General features: G+C 43.2%; 2 protein-coding genes and 1 pseudogene across 3 annotated transcripts in view; all 3 read right to left on the bottom strand.

The window, feature by feature from the left end:
• slc43a1b (solute carrier family 43 member 1b) overlaps positions 1–12,855 on the bottom strand; it is a gene marked incomplete at its 3' end in the record, with an annotated part of 35,835 nt that extends 22,980 nt beyond the window's left edge. The window contains 5 exon segments of the mRNA XM_083655892.1: positions 1,284–1,360; positions 1,595–1,650; positions 2,474–2,702; positions 4,624–4,779; positions 12,734–12,855. Of these exon segments, the coding sequence (XP_083512018.1) occupies positions 1,284–1,360; positions 1,595–1,650; positions 2,474–2,702; positions 4,624–4,777 (516 nt within the window). The 5' untranslated portion in view covers positions 4,778–4,779; positions 12,734–12,855.
• Positions 12,856–14,285: 1,430 nt separating this feature from the next.
• On the bottom strand, positions 14,286–14,729 carry LOC310794025 (ubiquitin-conjugating enzyme E2 A pseudogene; annotated as a pseudogene). The gene has a single exon. The product of its transcript is annotated as a ubiquitin-conjugating enzyme E2 A pseudogene (transcript).
• A 6,458-nt stretch (positions 14,730–21,187) lies between these two features.
• Positions 21,188–26,011, bottom strand: part of LOC310793649 (sarcoplasmic/endoplasmic reticulum calcium ATPase 2) — a gene marked incomplete at its 3' end in the record, with an annotated part of 71,901 nt that continues 67,077 nt past the window's right edge. The window contains exons 23-24 of the mRNA XM_083655495.1: positions 21,920–22,054; positions 21,188–21,373 (exon numbers count right to left, since the gene is read on the bottom strand). Of these exons, the coding sequence (XP_083511621.1) occupies positions 21,188–21,373; positions 21,920–22,054 (321 nt within the window). The remainder of the gene's footprint in view (positions 21,374–21,919; positions 22,055–26,011) is intronic.

The raw sequence follows: 26,011 nt of genomic DNA, 5'->3' as shown, positions 1-26,011 counted from the left end.
GGGGAACAGCATGTGCCGCTCTCTGGCCAAAACACACACATACACACACACACACACACACACACACACACACACACACACACACACACACACACACACACACACACACACACACACACACACACACACACAGGCAGAGTAGCAGTAGTGTTACATCACATGGATTTATAAGCATATTAGTAATCTTCAGTATTGCAGCATTTATGTACTTTGTGTCTGTGGCGACACAGGGTGGGCGGAGCTAACACAATACACTCGCTCTGATAGGTTACTGGTTCCTGACAACTCTTGTGTGAAGTAGTGTCCTCTAGAGAGAGAGTGGCGTCAGCGGAGGACCAAAATGCAAGAATCATTAGCCAATGAACAGCCAGGAATGGGTCTCGCGCTACTTTTGCATGCTAAAATAAAGCCGATAATGTACAATTTGATTCATTTCAAGGGATGAAAAACCCTTTCAAAGTACAACACTGTCTATTTTGATGCAACTCGACAGTGCTGCTTTTTTTACTGAAGAGTTCCACTTTCTACTTCCTGGAAAAAAACTGGTCCATTGGAGCGAATGGAGATGTCAGAACTCTTCTATTATACGGCTCTGGTGTGAAGTAGGATAACAGTCTCTGCTAACATTACGGGTGGTTACTATGGTTACTATGGTTACTATGGTTACTATGGTTACTATGGTTACTATGGTTACTATGGCCGAACAAACGGACTAATGTCACATTTTGCAACACTGTTCGGATCTCACCTGCAATTACCACTCAGCGCCATAGGTGTCACCCAAGAGAACTAAACTGAAATCTTAGAGATTTCCCCCCCATTTGAAACCCAGACCACTGAGGGTCGCGACCCCACGGTCGGGAACCACTAAAACCCTAACCCTTCCACAGGTACACCTATTGGCTCAAATAATCATAAAAAAAAATGATGTCGATTAGCCCATCAGAAGCTTAGTGTGGAATTGTGATATTACAAGTGAAATAATCTGTCTATAAACACTTGCTGTAAAAAACATTTGTCTCGTGCAGAAAGTAAATATCCTAACTGACTTCACAAACTCAACCTATGCAACTTTAACAACCTATGCAAAGTTCCGACCTCGACTGTAAGGTGTGTGTGTGTGTGTGTGTGTGTTTGTGTGTGTGTGTGTGTGGGTGTGTGTGTGTGTGTGAGTGTGTGTGTGTGTGCGCGCGCGCGCGCGTGTGCGTGCATGTGTGTTTGTGTGTATGTGTGTGTGTGTGTGTGCGTGTGTGTTTGTGTGTATGCACACGTGTGCATCTTACTGTTAGCGAGGTGAAGGTCAGGCAGATTCCCCCGAAACCGTTGAAGGAGACAGCAATGAAGATGAGGGGAGACAGCACTGCAGGGTGAAACAGAGACAAGTGAATAAGTGGGGCCAGTGCAGTAGCAACATCAGCATAACATAGACAAGGGAAAATAGAATATAACTTAGAATGTCTGGTGCTTTGAAATCAGGATATTGGATTACAAGATGAAGTAGAAGAAAAATGACTCAGGTCTCGATAAGCAAGGCCTTATGGGGATGTGATCTAAGGGTGGCTATACGGATTGAATGAAGGAAGGCCGTTCCTACCTTCAGGGTTGTATGCTGCAGCAGCTATCATGGCACAGGAGGCTGCAAAGCATGAACTGAAATAGACACAGACACAGTTGATGAAAACATACATACGTGTTCATTGGTCTATTTGTGTGGTTTCAGTTTGGTTTAAACTTTACATTTAGTATGCTGAATGCCCAATTGTCATGCTCAGAATCAAACCAAATGACATACCGGTACTAATTAATTATTAATTGATTAATTTCCCGTAGCTATAGTCTCGCAGTGCCAGCTGTAGATGAAAGCCTGCTGACGTCGCTGACGTGGGTCTGACTACGTGAGACTAGTATGCAACAGACACTGAGTTTGACCGATGTGGGTGTTTGAAGGCCAGTTCTGATATTTTTGGATTCACTGCCAATAGCTGATATTTTTTGTTCTGATGTTGAATCTTTCAATTGGACTATTTTTGTGCCCAAATAAAGAAATAAATAAACACACACACACACACACACAATAACAAATACAATACGAATAAAATAAACAGGGAAACAGACATTCAGTGTTCCCCCAGAAGTGGGTCACTGAAACTCTCAATTGAAATCCAAGGTAAAAAAAAAAAGAAAAGAAAAAGAAAAAAGAAAATAACAACAATAACAACAACAACAACAACAACAACAACAACAATAATAATAATAATAATAATAATAAAATCATAATAAACAGAACATTCACTTTTGTTGCACCTGATCAAAAGCTCTCATTAAAATCGGTCCAGGTTAAAGTATTCCTGTAGAGAACAAGTGTAGTATTGATCAATTATACCTATTTCATCAAATTATTTTGAACAAAGGACCAATATCTGCTTCATACATCAAACTAAGCCTAATAGTGCTGAAAACTCTCCCCTCTTACCTTCCGATAAGCCTCAGTGGGCGGGGCCCGTATTTGTCCATCAGAATCCCCAGCGGCAGAGTGGCTGCACTCAGCAGGAACGAGCCAATGGTGAAGCCCAGATTCAGCATCTCTTCCTGCTCCACGCAGCTCGGCCAATCACCGCTCTCCAAATCACTGCTCTCCAAATCACTGCTCTCCAAATCACTGCTCTCCAAGGAAGTCACATTGCTCTCAACAGTCTCATTTCCTTCATTGAGTGGAGAGTTCATATGAAGGAGAGGTTAGGAGGAAAGGCTGCCTTGGCTATGGATGAACTATACTAGGCCTACTACAAACTATACTACATACTATACTAGGCCTACTACATACTATACTACATACTATACTAGGCCTACTACATACTATACTACACTATACTAGGCCTACTACATACTATACTACATACTATACTAGGCCTACTACATACTATACTACATACTATACTAGGCCTACTACATACTATACTACACTATACTAGGCCTACTACATACTATACTACATACTATACTACATACTATACTAGGCCTACTACATACTATACTACATACTATACTAGGCCTACTACATACTATACTACATACTATACTAGGCCTACTACATACTATACTACATACTATACTAGGCCTACTACATACTATACTAGGCCTACTACATACTATACTACATACTATACTAGGCCTACTACATACTATACTACATACTATACTACATACTATACTAGGCTTACTACATACTATACTACATACTATACTAGGCCTACTACATACTATACTACATAAGCCACTTTTAAACATGAAGTCTGGATCATGTCTGGCTAGCCAGAGCAGGATATTTTCCGGTTTGACCTTTTTAAACATGAGGGGTCTTTGTTTAGAAACAGCTGGAAATGGTCAGTATTCTCTCTGCCAGTGGGCGGGGGGAGGGGGTGCGGGAGCATGCACGTTACAAGGCAAATAGTTGTCGTGTGAGTCGTCGTCGGCGCTGTGCTAAGTTGAAACAGCTTTAGCGAATCTCTAACCAAACTCCATTCAAAAACAAGCCGTTTTAAAGGAGGGTCCATTCCGACCACGAGGGGTGGCAATGTGCCAAAAATGAGCGCTTCCGCCTTTGTTAGGCTACATAAAGCCTTGGTAAGACAGAGCTACTCTTCCTCCCAGGGAAAGACTGCCCTCTCGCAGATCTCTCCATCTCCATTGACAATACCACTGTACTTCCCTCCCAAACAGCTAAGAACCTTGGGGTGATCCTTGACCACCAGCTGTCTTGCTCAGCCAACATAGCTGCGACAGCACGCTCCTGTAGGTTCTCCCTCTACATCCGCAAAATCCATCCCTTTCTCACAAGAGAAGCGACTCAACTCCTGGTCCAGTCTCTTGTCTCCTCCCGCCTGGACTACTGCAACGTGCTCCTGGCCGGCCTACCTGCCACTGACATCCGACCGCTTCAGCTCATTCAGAACGCTGCAGCCCGTCTGGTATTCAACCAACCCAAATTCTCTCATGTCACTCCTCTCTTCCAGGACCTCCACTGGCTTCCCATCTCGGCACGCATCAAATTCAAGACACTGGTACTGGCCTACAGGGCAGTACACCAGTCAGCTCCCCTGTACCTGCAATCTATGGTCAGGTTCCAAACCTCTCAGCGCTCCCTTCGCTCCTCCACCAGTGCAGGTCGCCTCGCCCCTCCTTCGCTACGGGGGCTCAAAAGTCACTCATCCCGATCTTGACTCTTCTCGTCCCTGGCACCTCAATGGTGGAACGAGCTTCCACCTTCGGTCAGGACAGCTGAATCACTGCCGATCTTTCGGAAAAGACTAAATACACCTTTTCAGGGTCCATCTGGGCCCTTCTTGATCTAACTTCTTTCTCTCTCTTTCTAAAAAAAAAATAATAATAAATAAAAAACTAACCTAAACTAAACTTGTACCACTGTTCCTTCAGAGGTTGTAGTTGTCATAGACTGTGTTGCATAGTTGATTGCTCTATTGCTGACAAAAATGTGTTAATGTAAGTCGCTTTGGATAAAAGCGTCTGCCAAATGACGTAATGTAATGCAATGTAATTGACACAGTCATTTCATTCATAATGATTAGCTAGCAAAAGGCAGGTCAGATGAGATGGTGGTCTTACCTATGCACAGGTGTGAGTAGAAGCCTTCCTTCTTCAGCATGATGAGCAGGGAGCTCCACCCCAGCAGAACAGCAGAACACAACAGGTTCTCTATGATGGCTGTGATGGCCATCCACCACCTCCTCCTGTACGCCTGGGCCAGGCTGGGGGCCATGCCTGCCACAGAGCCACACAGGAATGTATACATATGATATGATCAGTGTTGGGCAGTAGCTTGCTACAAGTAGCTTGCTACATACCTTAACTACATTTCTCAGTAGCTTGGTGGTAGCTTTTGAACCAAGTAGCTTTTTCAGTAGCTAAGCTATTTATAGACCCAAGTAGCTTGTAGCTTCCTGCAAAAGCTACAAGCTACTCGCCAGAGAAAATCCATGAGCAAAGCACGCAGTGGAGATTTCTGCTGCGGTTTGGATTAAACAGGAGACATTGCATACATGTATGTCAAGTGTGCCTGTGTAAAGCACTTCCAGTTCCATTATGACAGACAAGACTTGCTTTTTAGCATCCTTGCCTCTCTTACAGCAAGACCCGGCACTACTCTGCCTCTGATTGGGTTGGGTTTAGGCAATGAAGACTGGGTAGGGCAAAATATGTCATGTGCTGGTGAAGTCACATCAGCGACGAACTTTGAAAGATGGCATGAGCCAGAGGGAGCCACTGGCAGTGATGAAGAAGACGTTCAGGTTTTATTGTCTGTTTTTGAATATTGTGCCAGTGAGAGTTTCAGTGTATTTTATAATATAATAAACAATCAAAATTAGATTTTTTTGCCTGCCTATTTGCTTGGTGGAAAGTTGTTCTTTGACATGAAGTTGATTCAATGTGAGAAAAAAAGTAGCTTTGATGTAGCAAGCTGCTTTTGTCATGTTGCTCGTAGCTTAGCTTGCTACATTTCTCTGGGGATAGCTTCAATGTAGTTTAGCTATATTTAATCGAGAGTAACTGATAGCTTAGCTTACTACATTTTCCAAGTAGCTTGCCCATCACTGGATATGATATATGATATGGTATGATACAATATGATTGATTGATATGATTGTCCCTGCACTGCACATCAGCGATCACCAGCATTCACACTCACAATGTCAGTACAATCACAGTCTTCGTCACCGAGCAGCTCCGCTGAAGCGGTTGGGTTAAGTCAACGCGATCTCCAAAAAATGTGAGACATAGTAACGGTCCACAGAGCTAAACTTTCTAGTTTCACAATAACGTCTCTAAAATTGTTGAATCTCACCGTCCGTTTGAAAACAAATGTTGGTTCATTTGAAAACGTCACAGAGAATCAGAATGAGAATCACTTTTATTGCCACAATATCACACGATTACATACGAGGAATTTGTCTCAGTGTAAATATGCAGCACAGCGCTCACATCTATATTCAGAAATAAAAAGGAAAAAATCTCTAAAAGACAAGATCACAACATTGCAAGTGCAGTGCAGGAGGAGTGTTAAGTAGGCATTAAATATCCATTTACAAGCCAAGTTAAATAGGCATTAAATATAAATGTACAGTCCTCTTCACGTGCTCCCGCCTCCCCGTTGGGTGGCTCAGAGTATGGTGATGGTCTCAAACACACCTAATCTCAGACTATGGTGATGGTCTCAAACACATCTAATCCCAACCTACGTTTTCTCTTCTAATTTGTATGTTCACATTCCGGTGGGCTACTCATGTAAAATAACCTTACAGGCAAAATGGGACTTTATAGTAACACAGCTAACCGAGCAGCTCGTGATGACGCTGTGAATCGCGTTCCCGTGGTTCATAATCAAATTATTTGATCATTAAAACAGTCATTTTTGACTTTGAGTGACACCCGGAAAATGTTCCCTAGGTTTGACAGCTGCTGCTTTCCACATGTAAGTGGATGAGAATTTCTCTTTTTGGGCCGTAGGGTGTCTCACGACTTGCAGTACTGAGCTTGGCCACCATGTTCAATTTGCTTCTCAGCCCGGCCCTGTTCCTGGGGGCCTGTGTGTGATTTGTCATGAAACTTGGAAGGAAAACAAGAAGGAAGTCATAAGTAAGGAGGAGACAGGAACATAAGACGAAGACCAAGAAGACTGAACCCTTTTGACCTTCTTACTGCGACTATCAAGTGTCAGAGAACATGGACAGACACACACACACACACACACACACACACACACACACACACACACACACACACACACACACACACAACAAAATAAACAGTACAGTACTTTTACAGTAAGTCACTCTCTCTTGACTCTTTTGAGTAAAGGTTGTGTTGTGTTGTGAGTAAACTCTTCCCACCCATGAGTGTGCAAATATTTAAGAGTGTGTTGGTGTGTGTGTGTGTGTGTGTGTGTGTGCACAGTCTGTGCACACGCGCGTGCGTGTCTGAATTAATCTCTAGAAGGCACATGTTTGCATACTGGGAGTCCTGCTGATGGCAGAAATAGCAGTGGTCACAGATGGGCGCGCGCGCACGCACACACACACACACACACACACACACACACACACAGGTACCTTAAGGTTCAAATAGACGGTTAAACCCGGCATGACATTTTAGGAAACTCCCTTTAGAGAGTTACAGTGTAAATATAAAATGTGATATTTATAATTCATCTGCGTACAGTATCAGGGCTTCCTGCATGGTGTCACCTGACCTCCAGCTGTGTTGTGAAGATGCAGGCGAGCAGGAGAAGAGGCGGAGCCTCGGAGGCAGGCTTCAAGTTCACCACAAAGTCTTTATTGTGGAGAAACTGGCACTTTCCATATAGCTATCAGGGCCGTGCAGAGACCCTTAGAGGGGCAGATCAGGGCCGTGCAGAGACCCTTAGAGGCCATTTACACCTGGCATTAACATGCGTTTTTGGTGATCAGATTGCAATCAGATTGTATTTTATCACTTGAAAGTACAGGTGTAAACACCCCCAAAACGCATTGAAGAAGGATTGCAATCTGATCGGCCAAACCACCTCCGGAGGTGGTCAGGGACGCATTATGACAACATTTAACACAAGTGTAAATGCAATGCGTCCTCTCAAAACGCATTCAGCAACTACCATACGGAAATACATAATCTTCGGAAGTCGGTTGATTGATTGATTGATTGACTTTATTTGGTGATAAAAACAGGACATAAGACAACATATCACCGAGGATAAAAACACAATAAAGCCCGAAGGCTTATTTCCATTGTGGTCCCCATGGAGACAAGACAGACAACGTAAATACGTGTAACAAAGAAGTGCAAGTGGGAACATAATTTAAAACTAATACAACTCCATTAAAAGATAAATTACTAACTCAGTTTATAATTTACCAAAATAAAAAAATAAAAACTAGAACTAAACATATCAATCAATAAAATAAAAGACCAGCTATACCATAAATAAATAACCAATTCAAGAACTAAAAAAGACAGGATAAAACGGTTTAAAGTGCGGATGTTTGTAACCATTTTTTTAAGCCTTTCTTAATGACGGCGCGCACACCTGAACGCAATTCCCCGTTACCAGCAGCTGCCACAGTGATTACGCACGGGGATCTGCCCCATATCCCGTCCCCTGCATGCTCAAATCCAACCAAATGGTCAATGCAAATAAATCACCACATGAAGTTACAACGCATATAAACAAGCCTGATTATCAATTCAAAAGAAATGAGTGGCAACATGTTGCTGGCTGCGGTGAATGCAGTGAGCGCAACAGACAGAGGAAAAAAGGAAATAAAACTGGTCCGATTTAGAGATGGAGGGGAAAAAAGGCTGACTGTGTGTGCCCTCATCTCGCCGCTGTGCCAAATGCGCACACACACAGGCAGCCTGTCACCATGGACCGGCTAAAAATTCTCTATCTCCCCCCCGCTCCGCTTTTGCACAACACTCGTCTTTCTGCTAGGTAGCGTTGCTTCAAAGTTTTCCACTTGCTGCGGAGGTTTTGCCACGGTGTATATCAAACCCTTTCTCCCTCATTTTCCTTTCATTTTCCACTCCTTTTCCAAAGGAGAAGATGGGTCACATGACATGCAAATGCTGAAAATGTGTTTCCATTACACTTTTGCGATAAACTGCTATATCGACACGTCTGAAAAACCAAAATTTACGTGTTTCCATTACCCGATTTTTATTGCGATAGGCCTATTTAGATTTTGCGCATTTCTGAGGGTAATGGAAACACAGCTACCGTCAGTGAAAAATTAAACACCTGAAACTGGCTTACAGACAGGCCAAGGACAAGAACAAGAAAATTGGCAGGGGTAGGGCAACGTGTCCTTTTTATAAAGAAATGGATGCAGTGCTGCGTGATCGGCCATCGTTTTGTCCAGTGTTTTGTTCACTGTGCATTTGAGCTTAACAATAACCTCTATTGTGCATGTATGCAAACATGCATGCACACGTTCAGGGGGCGCGTGCGTGATGACGTTCGAGCTGGAGAGCAATCGGATTGCAATCTGTTCACCCAAAACGCATGTTAGTGCCAGGTGTAAATGGCCTCATAGAGGGGCAGGCAGGGCCATGCAGAGACTCTTAGGGCCCCTTAGAGGGGCAGATCAGGGCCGTGCAGAGACCCTTAGAGGGGCAGGGGCTCAAAAGTAAAAAGAGGTCACAACACCGGGCCGTTTCACTGTTGCTGACCCGCCAGTCAGTCGGACCTCGGCACCTGGGCAGTGGGCAGGATGGCGAAGGCATGACCCGCCCATCTCTGCCTCTGATTGGCGCAGGAGACGAAGAGAGACACAGGATAGGATAGCCAAGCGAATGTGATTGGATCAACAACATTTGACGCTAGGCCAATCAGAGGAAGAGAAAGGCAGGTCATGCCTTCGCCATCCTGTGAAAAAAATATTGTGCACGTCACAGAGACGCAGACGATGACTTAACTTCCGGTTGAAAGGTCAACATGTGTCAACTGTCCAGACATTTTATTTATTGATAAATTGTTATTTATTGTTACAAGTTCTTCTTGAAGGGCACTGGGTGTCTTCACTGTAAAAAAATTATAAATTTCAATTTAAATAAATAAATAAACTAAAACGCCAAGAAGGGCACTTTGGGCATCAGGGGAAAACGGGCAGGTGCTCGGGCACCCCTAGCACCCCCCTCTGCATGTGCCTGATAGCTATAGAGTTGCAACAAAAATACAAGGGAAAAATACTCAATTAGGTTGAAAGCAAAAGACAAAATAACTCAAAAACAAGAATGAAGACATCAGAACTTAAACTGGAACCCTTAGCCTAGACTAACCCTTAGCCTAGACTAACCCATGCAAACTCTCAGGCCAGCAGTCCTGTCTATTCCTGGATCAGGGCAAAGTCACCTCCCTCACACGGGTGCTTGCTTGTTAAATAGCTCAAGCCCCTCCTACAAACACAGGACGACAATCAGTGTCAATTAAAGAACCAACAGATCAAGGTTTACATTCAATACAATAATTTGTTACATTAGCATCACTGAATAACTGGATGACCAATCAAATATATTGCAATGTCCCGATCAATCTTCTAAGACACTCAAAAAATAGATTTATACATTGTATTCTACTCAAACCACACTTGGCACGTTCCACTACCCCTCTCTTCCAATGAGGGTGGACTCTTCCGCCTCTGTTTCACACACCAGGCCTGAATAAGGAATTGCCAAGTGTTAATTAGCACCAACTGCTCCAATGTAGTGAGACAGACTACAATGAATAAAATGTCACAAACAAACAAACACCAATTCAACAGTATAGTCATATAGGGCATGGTTGTCCCCACAGGTATCTTAATGGAAAACAGTATTTTCTAACATGCGTTGCAGTCAGTGGACTTCAGCATTGTTTTTTGGTGAAGTGTCCCTTTAATGCGGCTGAAAATATGGCATCTTCTCTCACGATGGGCCTATCTGCCTCTGAGCCTGCACCGTGCTCTTTAAACGCACACGTGCACGTGCACACACACACACACACACACACACACACAGTGCACGTGCACACACACACGCACACACACACACACACACACAGTGCACGTGCACACACATTTATCATCTTAAAAATATAACAAGAATTAGGGGATACATGTCCAGACAGGATCTAGAAAAACTAATTCACGCCTTCATTTATAGTAGGTTAGACTACTGCAATAGCCTTATCTCTGGTCTCTCCAAAAAATAACTTAGGCAACTTCAGCTCATTCAGAATGCTGCTGCTAGAGTTCTAACAAAGACTAAGAAAGCTGATCATATCACTCCAGTTCTTAAGTCCTTACACTGGTTGCCAGTGTGTCATAGAATAGATTTTAAAATACTGTTATTAGTCTATAAATCACTTAATGGCCTAGGCCCAAAATACATAGCTGAATTGCTCCCATGCTACGAACCGTGTGCACAGACACACACACACAGTGCACGTGCACAGACACACACACACAGTGCACGTGCACACACACAGCCCTACACAGAGGTCATTGCGAGAGGCATGTGCATCGGTCTCTAAATGATGGACATTAGTTACCAAAAGCAGATGAGTGGCGGCTGCTGGTGATATTGGCTGGGTGGTGATTGGCCGGGGTGGTGATTGGCTGGTGGTGATTGGCTGGGTGGTCATATTGGCTGGGTGGTGATTGGCTAGTGGTCATATTGGCTGGGTGGTCATATTGGCTGGGTGGTGATTGGCTGGTGGTCATATTGGCTGGGTGGTGATTGGCTGGGTGGACTAACAAATGCACATTATACCCATAGTTCACGCTACAGCAACAAGAAGTGCTCTACAAAACTCTCTCTCTCTCGGGCTGTTGTGTGTGTGTGTGTGTGTGTGTGTGTGTGTGTCGAATGCATTTGAGCAACTGTGATCTTATCTTATATCACAGTTGTGATGTCGTCAGTGATGTCACTCGAGCAACTGTGATGTAGTATGAGCCGATGGCTCACAGGTGCACGATGGCTCACAGGTGCACGATGGCGCAGTTGCACGATGGTGCCTAGGTGGGGCGGTGTCTGTCTGTCTGTCTGTCTGTCAGTCTGTCTGTCTGTCTGTCTGTCAGTCCTAAGTCGCTCTACCCTAGAAATAGAGCACATGTAGCTTGCAAGATGTCTAGTATAATATATTATATTCCCCAGGCGAGCCCACGACCGCAAGGTTGGGAACCACTGGTCTCCATGGTTATTACTAGAACTCAACGGAGAGGATGATGATGTCACATTCTGACTGACATCACAATGGTGAGGATGATGTCACACATCGTCCGCAGTGACATCATCAACACCTCATCGGTGATGTCACAATGGAAGTGACATCATTAGCAACAAGTATCCGATGATGTCACCACGGGAAGTGACATCATCAGAGATCGTCAGAGATGGTTTAATTAAATATTTTTTCTCCCCCATTGGTGCAAATCTTTTAATTTATTTATCCTGGTTGCTGCTCCACCCTCTGCCGATCTGGGGAGAGCCGAAAACTGGCTCCATGCTTCCTCCGAGACATGGGCAGTTAGCCAGCCGCTTCTTTTCACCTGACAGGGGAAGCTTCACCGGTAGGACATAGCACGTGGGAAGATCACGCTATTCCAACGAGTTCCCCTCCCTCCGAACAGGCACCACTCATAGTATATTGTGGGGTTCCTATATGAAGGAAACCCCCAGGGGGCACGGGGAGAACGTGCAGACTCCACACAGAAGGGCCCTTTTGACGACCCCACCCGGGCAGCGGGCACTAGAGGGCATGCACGCACTCCTTCAGCGCTCACAGCATCCCAGGTGGGAATCGAACCCAGGACCTTCTGGCTGTGAGGCGACGGCGCTTACCACTGTGCCACCGTCCCACTGTGCCACCCTCCCACGCTCGTCAGAGATGGTTTGATGCCATTGATGATGTCATAAGTCCTACATCAATTACATCATTAGTGTTGTCATAAATTCCACTCTACTGAAGCTAAGTAGGACCATGGAATAGCGGTTTTAAATCTTGCAAAGCACAATGTCTGACCAGAGCAAGAACCTACAAGCCACTAGCTACCAGCAAGAACCTACAAACCACTAGCTACCAGCAAGAACCTACAAGCCACTAGCTACCAGCAAGAACCTACAAGCGTTCTGTGTGTGTGTGTGATTATACTGCATTAAAAGTAAGTATTTACCTAAGTTCACTTACTTTAAAACCTGTTCTCCCTCCAGTCAGATGAACTCTGCTGATGTAAGCTACTGCTATATGTCTTCTCCGGTCTTCTGTATTGAATGCGTATTCAGCTTTTCTTGAATGAGAATGAAAAAAATAATAATTCTGGTTTAGTTATAAAATAGTTTTTCTTTCTGCAGCAGTATATGATATCCTTTCTCTCTCTGTGGTGACTGTACTTACTGGAACCGAAAACTCACATGTACTCTCTCTCTCCCTCACTCACCCTATCTCTATGTCTATAAAAGGAGCCCAAGTCTGCCCCCAGCCCTCCCCCCCACCACACGCGCGCACACACACACACACACGCACACACACACACACACACACACGCACGCACACGCACACCTCACTCATTCAGAAACACACTTTGACTTTGTTGGATCAGATTCCTCCCAAAAGCTTTTCATTTGAGCTTAGAGTAAAGAACACTTTGTCACTTGTGATCACTTCAGTAGCTACTGTAACGTGCTAGACGTTCTATGAGTGCATACTGCATAGTAGGCTATACTGTATTGCTTGCTCTCTGGCCCCATCATGTGGGCAACCAGAATCACCTGTGTATCTATAGTCCCCTGTGTCTCTATGTAGTCACCTCTGTATCTATGTAGTCACCTGTGTCGAGTCTAAGAACGTTGTGGTTTGTCCACCCAGCTCTCCAGTGAGTCTAAGAACGTTGTGGTTTGTCCACCCAGCTCTCCAGCGAGTCTAAGAAAGTTGTGGTTTGTCCACCCAGCTCTCCAGTGAGTCTAAGAACGTTGTGGTTTGTCCACTCAGCTCTCCAGCGAGTCTAAGAACGTTGTGGTTTGTCCACCCAGCTCTCCAGTGAGTCTAAGAACGTTGTGGTTTGTCCACTCAGCTCTCCAGCGAGTCTAAGAACGTTGTGGTTTGTCCACTCAGCTCTCCAGTGAGTCTAAGAACGTTGTGGTTTGTCCACCCAGCTCTCCAGCGAGTCTAAGAACGTTGTGGTTTGTCCACTCAGCTCTTCAGTGAGTCTAAGAACGTTGTGGCTTGTCCACCCAGCTCTCCAGTGAGTCTAAGAACGTTGTGGTTTGTCCACCCAGCTCTTCAGTGAGTCTAAGAACGTTGTGGCTTGTCCACCCAGCTCTCCAGTGAGTCTAAGAACGTTGTGGTTTGTCCACTCAGCTCTCCAGTGAGTCTAAGAACGTTGTGGTTTGTCCACCCAGCTCTCCAGTGAGTCTAAGAACATTGTGGTTTGTCCACTCAGCTCTTCAGTGAGTCTAAGAACGTTGTGGCTTGTCCACCCAGCTCTCCAGTGAGTCTAAGAACGTTGTGGTTTGTCCACGCAGCTCTCCAGTGAGTCTAAGAACGTTGTGGTTTGTCCACGCAGCTCTCCAGTGAGTCTAAGAACGTTGTGGTTTGTCCACCCAGCTCTCCAGTGAGTCTAAGAACGTTGTGGTTTGTCCACCCAGCTCTCCAGTGAGTCTAAGAACGTTGTGGTTTGTCCACGCAGCTCTCCAGTGAGTCTAAGAACGTTGTGGTTTGTCCACCCAGCTCTCCAGCGAGTCTAAGAACGCTGTGGCTTGTCCACCCAGCTCTCCTCCACGGTGGCCGACACCATCTGCTCGTACACCTTCTTGTCTTCCTGATACAGCTTTGCCGCCTCGCTGTTGGCCGGGCTGTTGGTGTTTGGTTCATCCAGCAGCGACTGGATGGAGGTGAGTACGGCCGAGACATCGTAAGCAGGCGTCCAGCGGTTCTGAAGGATGTCTAAACATATGCTTCCATCTGCATAGATATTTGGGTGAAACATTCTGGAGACAAACCTCACTCTGGGTGGCTTGTTTGGGTACTCGTCTGTAAACTCGATCACAAGCTTGAAAGTTCCATTTTCGAATGGTGTTCCCACAGGCCCGGAAATAACAGCGTTACAAAGCATGATGTCGCACTCTGATGGTGCTCCACTCACTCCGGTAGGGGGATCTTCTTGAAGTCTTTTAAAATCTCTCATAAGCCGTCTTCTAGCCATTGTTCAATGTATAAAATCCAAAACTTTCTTCGGCTTGGTATATAGCTAGCTACGGTCCTTAAAGAATGTATGACATCACTGATGATGTCACATCAATGATGATCAGTGATGGAACTCGAGCGATGTCATCAATGAGTGATGTCGTCAGTGAAGCTGTCACCAGTGATATACGAGTCATATATCACCGGTGACAGCTTCACTGACGACATCACTGACCCTCAGTGTGAGTGTGTGTTCTGATGACATCACTGACCCTCAGTGTGAGTGTGTGTTCTGATGACATCACTGACCCTCAGTGTGAGTGTGTGTTCTGTACAGACGATATTATATACATTCACTGGTACAGACAGACCAACCGGACTCATTCCTGCACTACTCTATGAGAATGGGTTCTATAGGGACCCACAAGTGTCCCCTTTAAACATGTCCACTTTATTCTAATCCCATGCATTCCCTCACCGCAAAGAACATGCAGGTTTAGCATGCAGTAGAAATGTTATTTTCACCTGTTCTATTTGAATATTTCTGCTTACCCTAAAGTCTTGAAATTGCATACATGTGGTATGATTGGAAAGCTGAGACTCTTGTGGATTTAGTGAGCCCAACTGTATTCATGTGTGATCTTAGTCCCCATACTAGTAAGTCATTTTTTATTATACAGTAGTGAGACCTTTTAAAACTTGTCCTCACTGTATAAAATTAGATATATGTTTTAGTTAGGACATTGTTGTACATTTTTCTGTAGTACATGTACTGTATGTTTGGAGCCTGTACATTAGCAACAAGTTCATGCAAAGCTGTGGCTTTTATTGCCATAGTACAGTTATTTTATTTTATTTATTTATTACGTGTAAAGTGGAAGAAGGGGGTCACCACACTGTGTCAATCCGGGCCTGACTGTGTGCAACTTTATTTTGTATTAATAATTATTAGAGGATTAGAGAATTATAAAAATAATTATTTCACCCGAGCTCCTGCCCCCCAAAATGACTGTGCACGTCACTGCCACCTGCTGTCCATGTGTGTACACAGCATCATTTGTGAAATGTACTTTTGTAATGAACAAGCACAACCCAACACACAAACTCTGAACCATGTTATTTAATGTTGCCGTTTTCATCCCTTTAAAGCCCCCTCCACCCCATCATAGCATTTCCCATAACAGACACTTTGAGTTGACAGACAGCAAAAAACAACATACCATTAAAGAGAATAAAAACAACGACAAATTGTATTCCCTTTTTCAGCCTCAAAATAAATCAAGCATCAAAGCCTAAATCTGTTTTTTCTTTTTCAAAATGGATCAAATGTACTTACATGAAGTCTGTTTTTGCTTGTTGGTTTAAATTGAAAGTATAGCCGTCGACGTGCTGAGATGGAAGGAGTGACAGAGGAAGAGAGTGAAGAAACAAAAAAAAAAGAACTATTCGACAATGTCTTTCTTATTTCATGTATGTATTCAACTGAATCTTGATTTAAGAAGGCAAGTCCGTTAAGAGTCTAGAGACCAAACTCTTGTTTACAGTGACACCTGGTGGCAGGCAAAAGGCTATGCTATTCCAATGAGTTAGCTCCATCCCCTATTCTTTTTTACCATTCATCGGCCGCACAAAAAGACATGGGTGAAAATAAATATAATAAACTAAACTAAAATAAGAACAATAATAATAACAACAATAATACTTACAATAATACATCTTTAATTTAACAAAAAAAAAAGTGTAAACAAATTTAGTGCATTGGGGAATTGCCACAGCAGGGTTGCCATGACACATTGCAACACTAGTGAAAAATATCGGTAACACTTTCTATGAAGGTCATTGCATGCATTATGAGCACATCATTCATAAACAATTATATATATATATAAAAAAAATGGTCCGAGTGAAAATTTTCAAAGTTGCGCAAATGTGCACTGCGCATCCCAATAGAGCAGGCGAGGCCACACAGCAGCCGAGCTGCGGGTGAGGCTGAAGTTGAGCAATTGTGCGCTGAGTGACGTCACTTGAGCCCTCCATGATGTCAGTGAAGGAGGTCACTTGGGCAATTGTGATGTCATCAGTGATGCGAAGTTGAGCAATTGTGCGCTGCACATGCCAATAGAGCAGGCGAGGACACGCAGCAGCCGAGCTGCAGGCTCGAGCAGGAAGCGAGCGTGATTTCTAGTTGCTAACTTATAGTGCTGGCACTTTACTTAACGCTTACAAAGTTGTGATATAGTGTATTATTGATGTTTATTAATACATTTTGTCCACCACTTAAAACACTTATAAACCTTGCTACAAGTTGCCATGCATGATTATAACATTTAGTTTTATGAAGGCTTATAAATTTGCTCATAATGCATTATAGACATGACCTTCATAGAAAATGTCACCGAAATGTCTACTAAGAGGATCTATCTGTCTCTGCATTGATAGTGTGTGTGTGTGTATATATATATATATATATATATGTATATGTATGTATGTATATATATATATACGGTATATACATATATAAGGTATATACATACATATATATACAGTATATATATATACATACACATATCTAGATATATAGTGTATGTATATACATTACATATATACATATATATATAATGTGTGTGTGTGTGTGTGTGTGTGTGTTTATATATATATATATATATATATATATATATATATATATATATATATATATATATATATATATAAACTTGTAACAAAAGCCTAACAAAATCATTCTTTCTGTTTTCAGAGGCTGTGAAATGAAAAGCCCAAACATGAAATGAGGCATAACTGTGGACAAAAAAAGAAAAGAGGCAAACAGAAACATGGTAACTGGGGCACTTCTATGGCATTGGCTAATTAACAAAGCCAGGAGCAGCAACGACTAACATTATGATAAAACAATGCATTGTTATAAAAAAAAATCATATTTGGAACCTGCTCCCATAACATATTTTTACATCACAGAGGCTGATGGGGGGGGGGGGGGGGGGGTAGTCAGCCAACAGGATGCTTTGTCTTAAAGGAACACACCAACATTTTGGGAGATTTGCTATATTCCCGACAGTCCTACTGTGCATGACGCACCCCTCCTGCTAGTTAGCTTAGCACAATGCCTACGGAACGGGCTAGCCTACAGTACCCCCGTTACGTCACCAAATACACATTCCAACAGCACCAAAACCCTCTTCTGTACATGTGACTCATGCATTCACCACGTTATGAAACAACGTCAAATTATGAGACATTGTAATTTTTCAAGCAAATACATAGCTGGGACGTTTTGTCCGGAAAGTAGTTTATTTGCTTGGAAAATGTATTATGACTTCATAACGTGATGAATGTATTATGACTTCATAACGTGATGAATCCACAAGTCACAACATGTACATGAGCCCGTTCTTCCACTACCAGTCATTGTGCTAAGCTACCTAGCAGGAGGGGCTATTTTTCTACTGCACGCACAGAGAAGAGAAGGGCGTCTATCTCCTCATCTTACTATCAGGAATACGGCAAAATAGGCAAATCTCAAATCAAATATTTTTAAAAGCTAGTTACTATGTATCTAATGTAACTAATCTAATGTAATTAATGTATCTAATGTAACTCATCTAATGTCATTAATGTACAACAGGAATGTTTCTCATTGCATGTATCAAAAATGCTTTCTACACACATTTAAAAAGCCCTTTCATGGCAAACAGTGTGAGACGTCACAATAGAGAAAATGGCAGACTGCTCTCTGACATTTGGACAAATAAATCCCCTTCCCGTGTAGAACATGCATCTACTCACTGTTCTTCTGCTATATGACGTGGTCAGATGTCATTTGGAATCACCTGTCTAACATAGCTTTCCACTAAACAGAGGCGTCTTCAGCTCAACACGTTGGTCCTCACATCCAAATCAAGCATCGCAAGTCATTTCATTTTCACCGATTCAGAGGTGCTCCATACAGTTAGGCTTGGGGAGGGAAAAGATAGGGAAAGTAATGTCAGTGTTGCAATGTATCGAGTAGGAATTGTGCCATGAGAGTAATAAATAAAGTATTTGAAGCCTTAACATGAAGAACCATATTAGTCCATTTTGAATTCCTTTTCTACAGCTAGCCTACTTACATTTAGGCAGTCATTCCAAATCATTTGGATGGTGAATGTTAGATATCACCTGGAAGAACACAACCTCTACTGTGTTTAACTATGAATATACATAACATAACATTTACGGTACTTAAAACAAGTATAACTAATAAAACGGAATTGATTCACTTATTTGAAAACTTTAACTTGTTCAGTCCTTTGTGTCTGAAGGCTTTAAATCCAGCGATGGGATAAAGCCTAAGAGCATCTTAAGAGCTGGCGAAGGGTTCTTTGAGGCTACTGTGTCAGGGTGCCTGCAAGTAGGGCTGTCCCACCACGTCCACGTAGTCAACGTCAACGTCATCGACTACGTAACTGCGTTGATTTGCATAATGTGCCGTCGAGGCGTCGAAATTAAGTGAAGCAAAGATCATTATTAATACACTAGATAGCTCCGTTCCAATATCGGATTTCAAAATACGTTTTTAATGGCTTCTGTGTGCCGTTTTAACATTAATCTGTCAGCAATCCTTTTGAATTTGAGGTTGAGTATATAAAAAAAGAGTCGTTAGATTAATCGACGAATCGGAAAAATAGTCGTTAAGATTAATCGAGAAGAAAATAGTCGTTTAGGACAGCCCTACCTGCAAGTTTCATTACGTTACATTTGAGACGTATGATCTTTTCAATGCCAACTACAATGAATCAATGAGAATATATATATATGACAACAAATGTGGTAGATCTACAGTATCTGAATAAAGTCCTGCGTGACGACTGGGCTTTCTCAGCAGAAAAACCCCTATGATCCCGAAAGCCAATTGAAGATTTGAAATGCTATATTTAACTGTATTCAAGTCCTTTGAAGGCCTTGAAGTTAGCTACAACAATCTAAGAGACATTTTCCACGGGACGTGCAGACACCCTGTATGTACAGTAGAACTTTGTTTGAGGGATCACGGGAGGGAGTCCTAAGACCTGGATGTTAACACTTCCTGGTTCCCTCGTCTCAAACTCAATAGTGTTTTTGGATGGGGATTTGGGTTAAATGTCTGTGGGTAACAAAGGTTATGAAACTGAGACCTTTGCGCTCACTCAGCAAGCTCATCTTCACCAATGAGGACCACTTTTATGATTTTTGAAGCATGAATGTGAAAAAAAAAGAAAAAAGAATTTCATTTCATTTGTGAAGATGATCTTGCTGAACACAAAGTTTGCCGTTTCATAAACCTTTGTTAACCACAGACCTTATTTCAGGCATTTAACAAAAATCCCATTGACTTCCCGACGAGAGAACCAGGAAGTGCAATGCCTTCTGGGGCCAAAAAAAGACCAAAAAAGGCATCATCATGCCATCATGGATGTGCTCCAAAAACAGTCACAACACAGAATGTTGTGAAAGCGTATTGAAAATGCGCGGAGCAGGCGTGCGCTGACATGCATTCTATAAGGGTATGTTAACAGTCTTACCTTACAGGACTAAATGCTTATTTTACTTTCATATACAGTATCTCCAAGGAATTTCCAACAATGACGCACGTCATTTCATATCGTATATTCTTGCAGCATTTCGGCATTGTGACTGTTTGGGATGAGCAGTCGGTTTGGGAATTCTGAGGTTCTACTGTACATGGAGTTGGCCGGCCACAGCGATCGTTTATTACTGGCTAATTGTCATTGTGAAGCTGGTGGGGATGTGTGTATGTGTTTGATGCTGCACCACTCGCCACCTGTTCTGCCTCATCTGCTTATTTTCTCCTCCCAGACAGCCTTATCTGAAAGGTGCCATGTGTAGCATTTCATCACAACAATAAATCACATTCATTCTGAGACGTTCATAGAATGACTATAAATAAATGAGAGCACGGACAGCCTCTCCACTGCGTTAGATGTGTGCCTATGGGTCGGATTGGGGGGGGGGCAAATCTTCTGTATTGCTACGGCACAGAATGGGAATCATGTTTACTTTCCGAGCGACCCACGACTTAACAGTATACTTCAAGTGAATGGAAACAAGGGGGTTTCTGGGTAATGTGGTCTTAATTGTGCTACAGATAGCACCTGTAATGACTGAGGAAGTGAATAGTCTAAAGCCATCTTTCACTCTCGCTGTCTTTAATGTTATTGTGTGGGAATATAATAGTGTCTCTTCTTCTGATTGTCTATTGGCTAAATATGTCAGTCTTCATCCCTGGCTTTCTTCTGGCTTAGCAAAACCTGGGATTTCTGTATCTCAACCCCCCCATCATCCATCCATCCATCCATCCTCTCTCATACTTTCCTTTAGCACTCCCAGAAGATATTACACTTATGATGTGACCTCATCTCCCCCTCCCTCCCTCCCCCCTTCTCACTCTCTCTCTCTCTCTCCACGTCACTCCCAGAAGATGTTGGTGATGTCAGAGTCCAGGCTGAAGATCCAGACCAATAGTGGCGCAGAGATCAGGACAAAGGACCAGGACACGCCTCTCAACGATTGGCACAGCCTTGTCTTCACGGACCCCACCAATCCCCCGCCGGCCGCCGCCCTCTGTTGCTCCTCCTCCTCCTCTTCCAGCGTCTTTTTGAAAAATCCATTTGAACAAAGGACATCAAACACAACAAAGATTACACACACACACACACACACACATCACTATGAGAAAGAAGAAGAATCTACAGTACATTAGACATAATGGCAACACTTAATTGATCAATCGTCAAGTATTAAATTAATCACCATCTATTTTGATCATCAATTAATCGGTTTGAGTAGGTTTTTTTGAACAACAACAAAAAATATATAGGATTCCAGCTTCTTAAATGTGAATATTTTCTGGTTTCTTTCCTCTTCTGACAGTAAACTGAATATTTTTGGGTTGTGGACAAAACAAGACATTTGAGGACGTCAGCTTTGGCTTTGGGAAACACAAACATTTTCCACCATTTTCCAAAATTGTATAGGCCGAACGACTAATCGATTAATCAAGAAAATAATCAACAGATCAATCGACAACGACAATAATCATGGGTTGCAGAACTACATCATACTCGGGGTAGAGAATATTGGATGTAAGTGGAAAAAAGCGAACTAGTCTTTGGATAAAATACTGATTTTCTTTCAGACCTGCATCTGGCTCCCGGGTTCGATGTAGTTGCGAGCCAGGAACTTGAGGGCCTCGTCCATCAGGATGACAGGAAGCGACATCTTCAACACCACCACCCACTGAGGCCACGACAGAGGGCGGATCTGGAAGATCACCTGGGGACACGAGCAGAGTAGGGCTGTCACAATTGGAGAAAAATGACTAAATAAACATATTCGTTCGAAATTCAAACAAATTCGAATATATTTGAATATCTATCTTTGTGCATTATGTCTGTAACATAGTGTGTTTAATGGTGCTAGTTGAGCGGTTTTCAAAGGTGGGGCACTCAGGAATAAGCCTCAGCAAATGAATGGAAATGCTTAAAATAAGTCATGATGACTGGCAGGCAATTATACAGATGGGTGTGGCAAATATGATTTTTATGGAGAAGGAAATGATTCAGTTATATTTGTTAATACTACAGTATAATACATAAATAGTATAATATAATATATTTAAAATAGGCCAATCTCCCAAAATCTTGGCGTGTTCCTTTAAAATAAATACCTGTTAAAATGACAGACAGCCTTCAGTTTCTTCTGTCGTAAAAATAAAAATAAAAGTAAAAGACGGAAAATATTCGGGTTAATGTGACCACTAGGTCGCAGGTGTGTGTGTTTATAGAGTATTCGAACGCGGCACAGCCAATCACAACCAAGGACCAGAACTATCCGTTTTTATAATTGAAGTTTATGTGTAACAAACCGACATTCGGTAGGCTAACTGTAGCTTACATAGCTCGCATATACAGTAGCATAGAACTTTATCTTGAGGGTCCACAATTTTGCTGTCTACTGAGTACTACTAAGTATTTCCAAACGGGGCTTCTTAGACTAGTTGGAGCGGAAATCACTCTCTGCTGCCAAGTTGGGTTGTGAAACAGAACCTGCTTGTGAACTCTCTGCCATCAAGTTGGGTTGTGAAACAGAACCTGCTTGTGAACTCTCTGCCATCAAGTTGGGTTGTGAAACAGAACCTGCTTGTGAACTCTCTGCCATCAAGTTGGGTTGTGAAACAGAACCTGCTTGTGAACTCTCTGCCATCAAGTTGGGTTGTGAAACAGAACCTGCTTGTGAACTCTCTGCCATCATGTTGGGTTGTGAAGCAGAACCTCCTTGTGAACTCTCTGCTATCATGTTGGGTTGTGAAACAGAACCTGCTTGTGAACTCTCTGCCATCATGTTGGGTTGTGAAGCAGAACCTCCTTGTGAACTCTCTGCTATCATGTTTGGTTGTGAAGCAGAACCTCCTTGTGAACTCTCTGCCATCATGTTGGGTTGTGAAGCAGAACCTCCTTGTGAACTCTCTGCTATCATGTTGGGTTGTGAAGCAGAACCTCCTTGTGAACTCTCTGCTGCCAAGTTGGGTTGTGAAGCAGAACCTCCTTGTGAACTCTCTGCTATCAAGTTGGGTTGTGAAGCAGAACCTCCTTGTGAACTCTCTGCTATCATGTTGGGTTGTGAAGCAGAACCTCCTTGTGAACTCTCTGCTATCATGTTGGGTTGTGAAACAGAACCTGCTTGTGAACTCTCTGCCATCATGTTGGGTTGTGAAGCAGAACCTCCTTGTGAACTCTCTGCTGCCAAGTTGGGTTGTGAAGCAGAACCTCCTTGTGAACTCTCTGCTATCATGTTGGGTTGTGAAACAGAACCTGCTTGTGAACTCTCTGCCATCATGTTGGGTTGTGAAGCAGAACCTCCTTGTGAACTCTCTGCTGCCAAGTTGGGTTGTGAAGCAGAACCTCCTTGTGAACTCTCTGCCATCATGTTGGGTTGTGAAGCAGAACCTCCTTGTGAACTCTCTGCCATCATGTTGGGTTGTGAAGCAGAACCTCCTTGTGAACTCTCTGCTATCATGTTGGGTTGTGAAGCAGAACCTGCTTGTGAACTCTCTGCGATCATGTTGGGTTGTGAAGCAGAACCTCCTTGTGAACTCTCTGCCATCATGTTGGGTTGTGAAGCAGAACCTCCTTGTGAACTCTCTGCTATCATGTTGGGTTGTGAAGCAGAACCTCCTTGTGAACTCTCTGCTATCATGTTGGGTTGTGAAGCAGAACCTCCTTGTGAACTCTCTGCCATCATGTTGGGTTGTGAAGCAGAACCTCCTTGTGAACTCTCTGCCATCATGTTGGGTTGTGAAGCAGAACCTCCTTGTGAACTCTCTGCTATCATGTTGGGTTGTGAAGCAGAACCTCCTTGTGAACTCTCTGCTATCATGTTGGGTTGTGAAGCAGAACCTCCTTGTGAACTCTCTGCTATCATGTTGGGTTGTGAAGCAGAACCTCCTTGTGAACTCTCTGCTATCATGTTGGGTTGTGAAGCAGAACCTCCTTGTGAACTCTCTGCCATCATGTTGGGTTGTGAAGCAGAACCTCCTTGTGAACTCTCTGCCATCATGTTGGGTTGTGAAGCAGAACCTCCTTGTGAACTCTCTGCCATCATGTTGGGTTGTGAAACAGAACCTCCTTGTGAACTCTCTGCCATCATGTTGGGTTGTGAAGCAGAACCTCCTTCTGAACTCTCTGCTATCATGTTGGGTTGTGAAGCAGAACCTGCTTGTGAACTCTCTGCCATCATGTTGGGTTGTGAAGCAGAACCTCCTTGTGAACTCTCTGCTATCATGTTGGGTTGTGAAGCAGAACCTCCTTGTGAACTCTCTGCCATCATGTTGGGTTGTGAAGCAGAACCTGCTTGTGAACTCTCTGCCATCATGTTGGGTTGTGAAGCAGAACCTCCTTGTGAACTCTCTGCTATCATGTTGGGTTGTGAAGCAGAACCTCCTTGTGAACTCTCTGCTATCATGTTGGGTTGTGAAGCAGAACCTCCTTGTGAACTCTCTGCCATCATGACTACGTTGGTTTCAGCTTGAGTCCTGTCCGTCATCATGCAGCACGAGGCAGAAATCAAGGATATTACACACCAACAAGATGACCAATTACACGCTGGCTGTGCCAATGGTATGAAATGGTATGAAATGGTATGAAATGGTATACAGTACAGTACAGTACACTTCCTGGTATGAAATGGTATACAGTACAGTACAGTACACTTCCTGGTATGAAATGGTATACAGTACAGTACAGTACACTTCCTGGTATGAAATGGTATACAGTACAGTACAGTACACTTCCTGGTATGAAATGGTATACAGTACAGTACAGTACACTTCCTGGTATGAAATGGTATACAGTACAGTACACTTCCTGGTATGAAATGGTATACAGTACAGTACAGTACACTTCCTGGTATGAAATGGTATACAGTACAGTACAGTACACTTCCTGGTATGAAATGGTATACAGTACAGTACAGTACACTTCCTGGTATGAAATGGTATACAGTACAGTACAGTACACTTCCTGGTATGAAATGGTATACAGTACAGTACACTTCCTGGTATGAAATGGTATACAGTACAGTACAGTACACTTCCTGGTATGAAATGGTATACAGTACAGTACAGTACACTTCCTGGTATGAAATGGTATACAGTACACTACAGTACACTTCCTGGTATGAAATGGTATACAGTACACTACAGTACACTTCCTGGTATGAAATGGTATAAAGTACACTACAGTACACTTCCTGGTATGAAATGGTATAAAGTACACTACAGTACACTTCCTGGTATGAAATGGTATACAGTACACTACAGTACACTTCCTGGTATGAAATGGTATACAGTACACTACAGTACACTTCCTGACTGGCAGTTGGGCCGTCTCGCTCTAATAAAGGCTCTCTGCAGATGTGCAGTGCAGCAGTCCAGGCAGACACAGCTGCTTTGGTTGGGTTCCACAGACAAATAGGACATTTTCACATTCCCTTCTCTGTTTATTTGTCATATTGAAATAGAGAATATTCCTTGACAGCCCTATGACAGGTAGTGAGAGTGACAGCATGGAGCGCAGTTAGAGAGATTAAGAGGATGGTCCGCTCAGTATCATCCCCTTCTGATATGATGAGAGTCTCCGTGTCGCATGATGGACATGATGGAACATGATGGACATGATGGAACATGATGGAACATGATGGAACATGATGGAACATGATGGAACATGATGGAAC

Source organism: Poromitra crassiceps (assembly GCF_964638095.1).
Source record: "Poromitra crassiceps genome assembly, chromosome: 19".
Lineage (NCBI taxonomy): Eukaryota > Metazoa > Chordata > Actinopteri > Beryciformes > Melamphaidae > Poromitra > Poromitra crassiceps.
The sequence above is the reverse complement of the archived record's forward strand: the minus strand, read 5'-3'. Positions and strand labels throughout refer to the sequence as shown.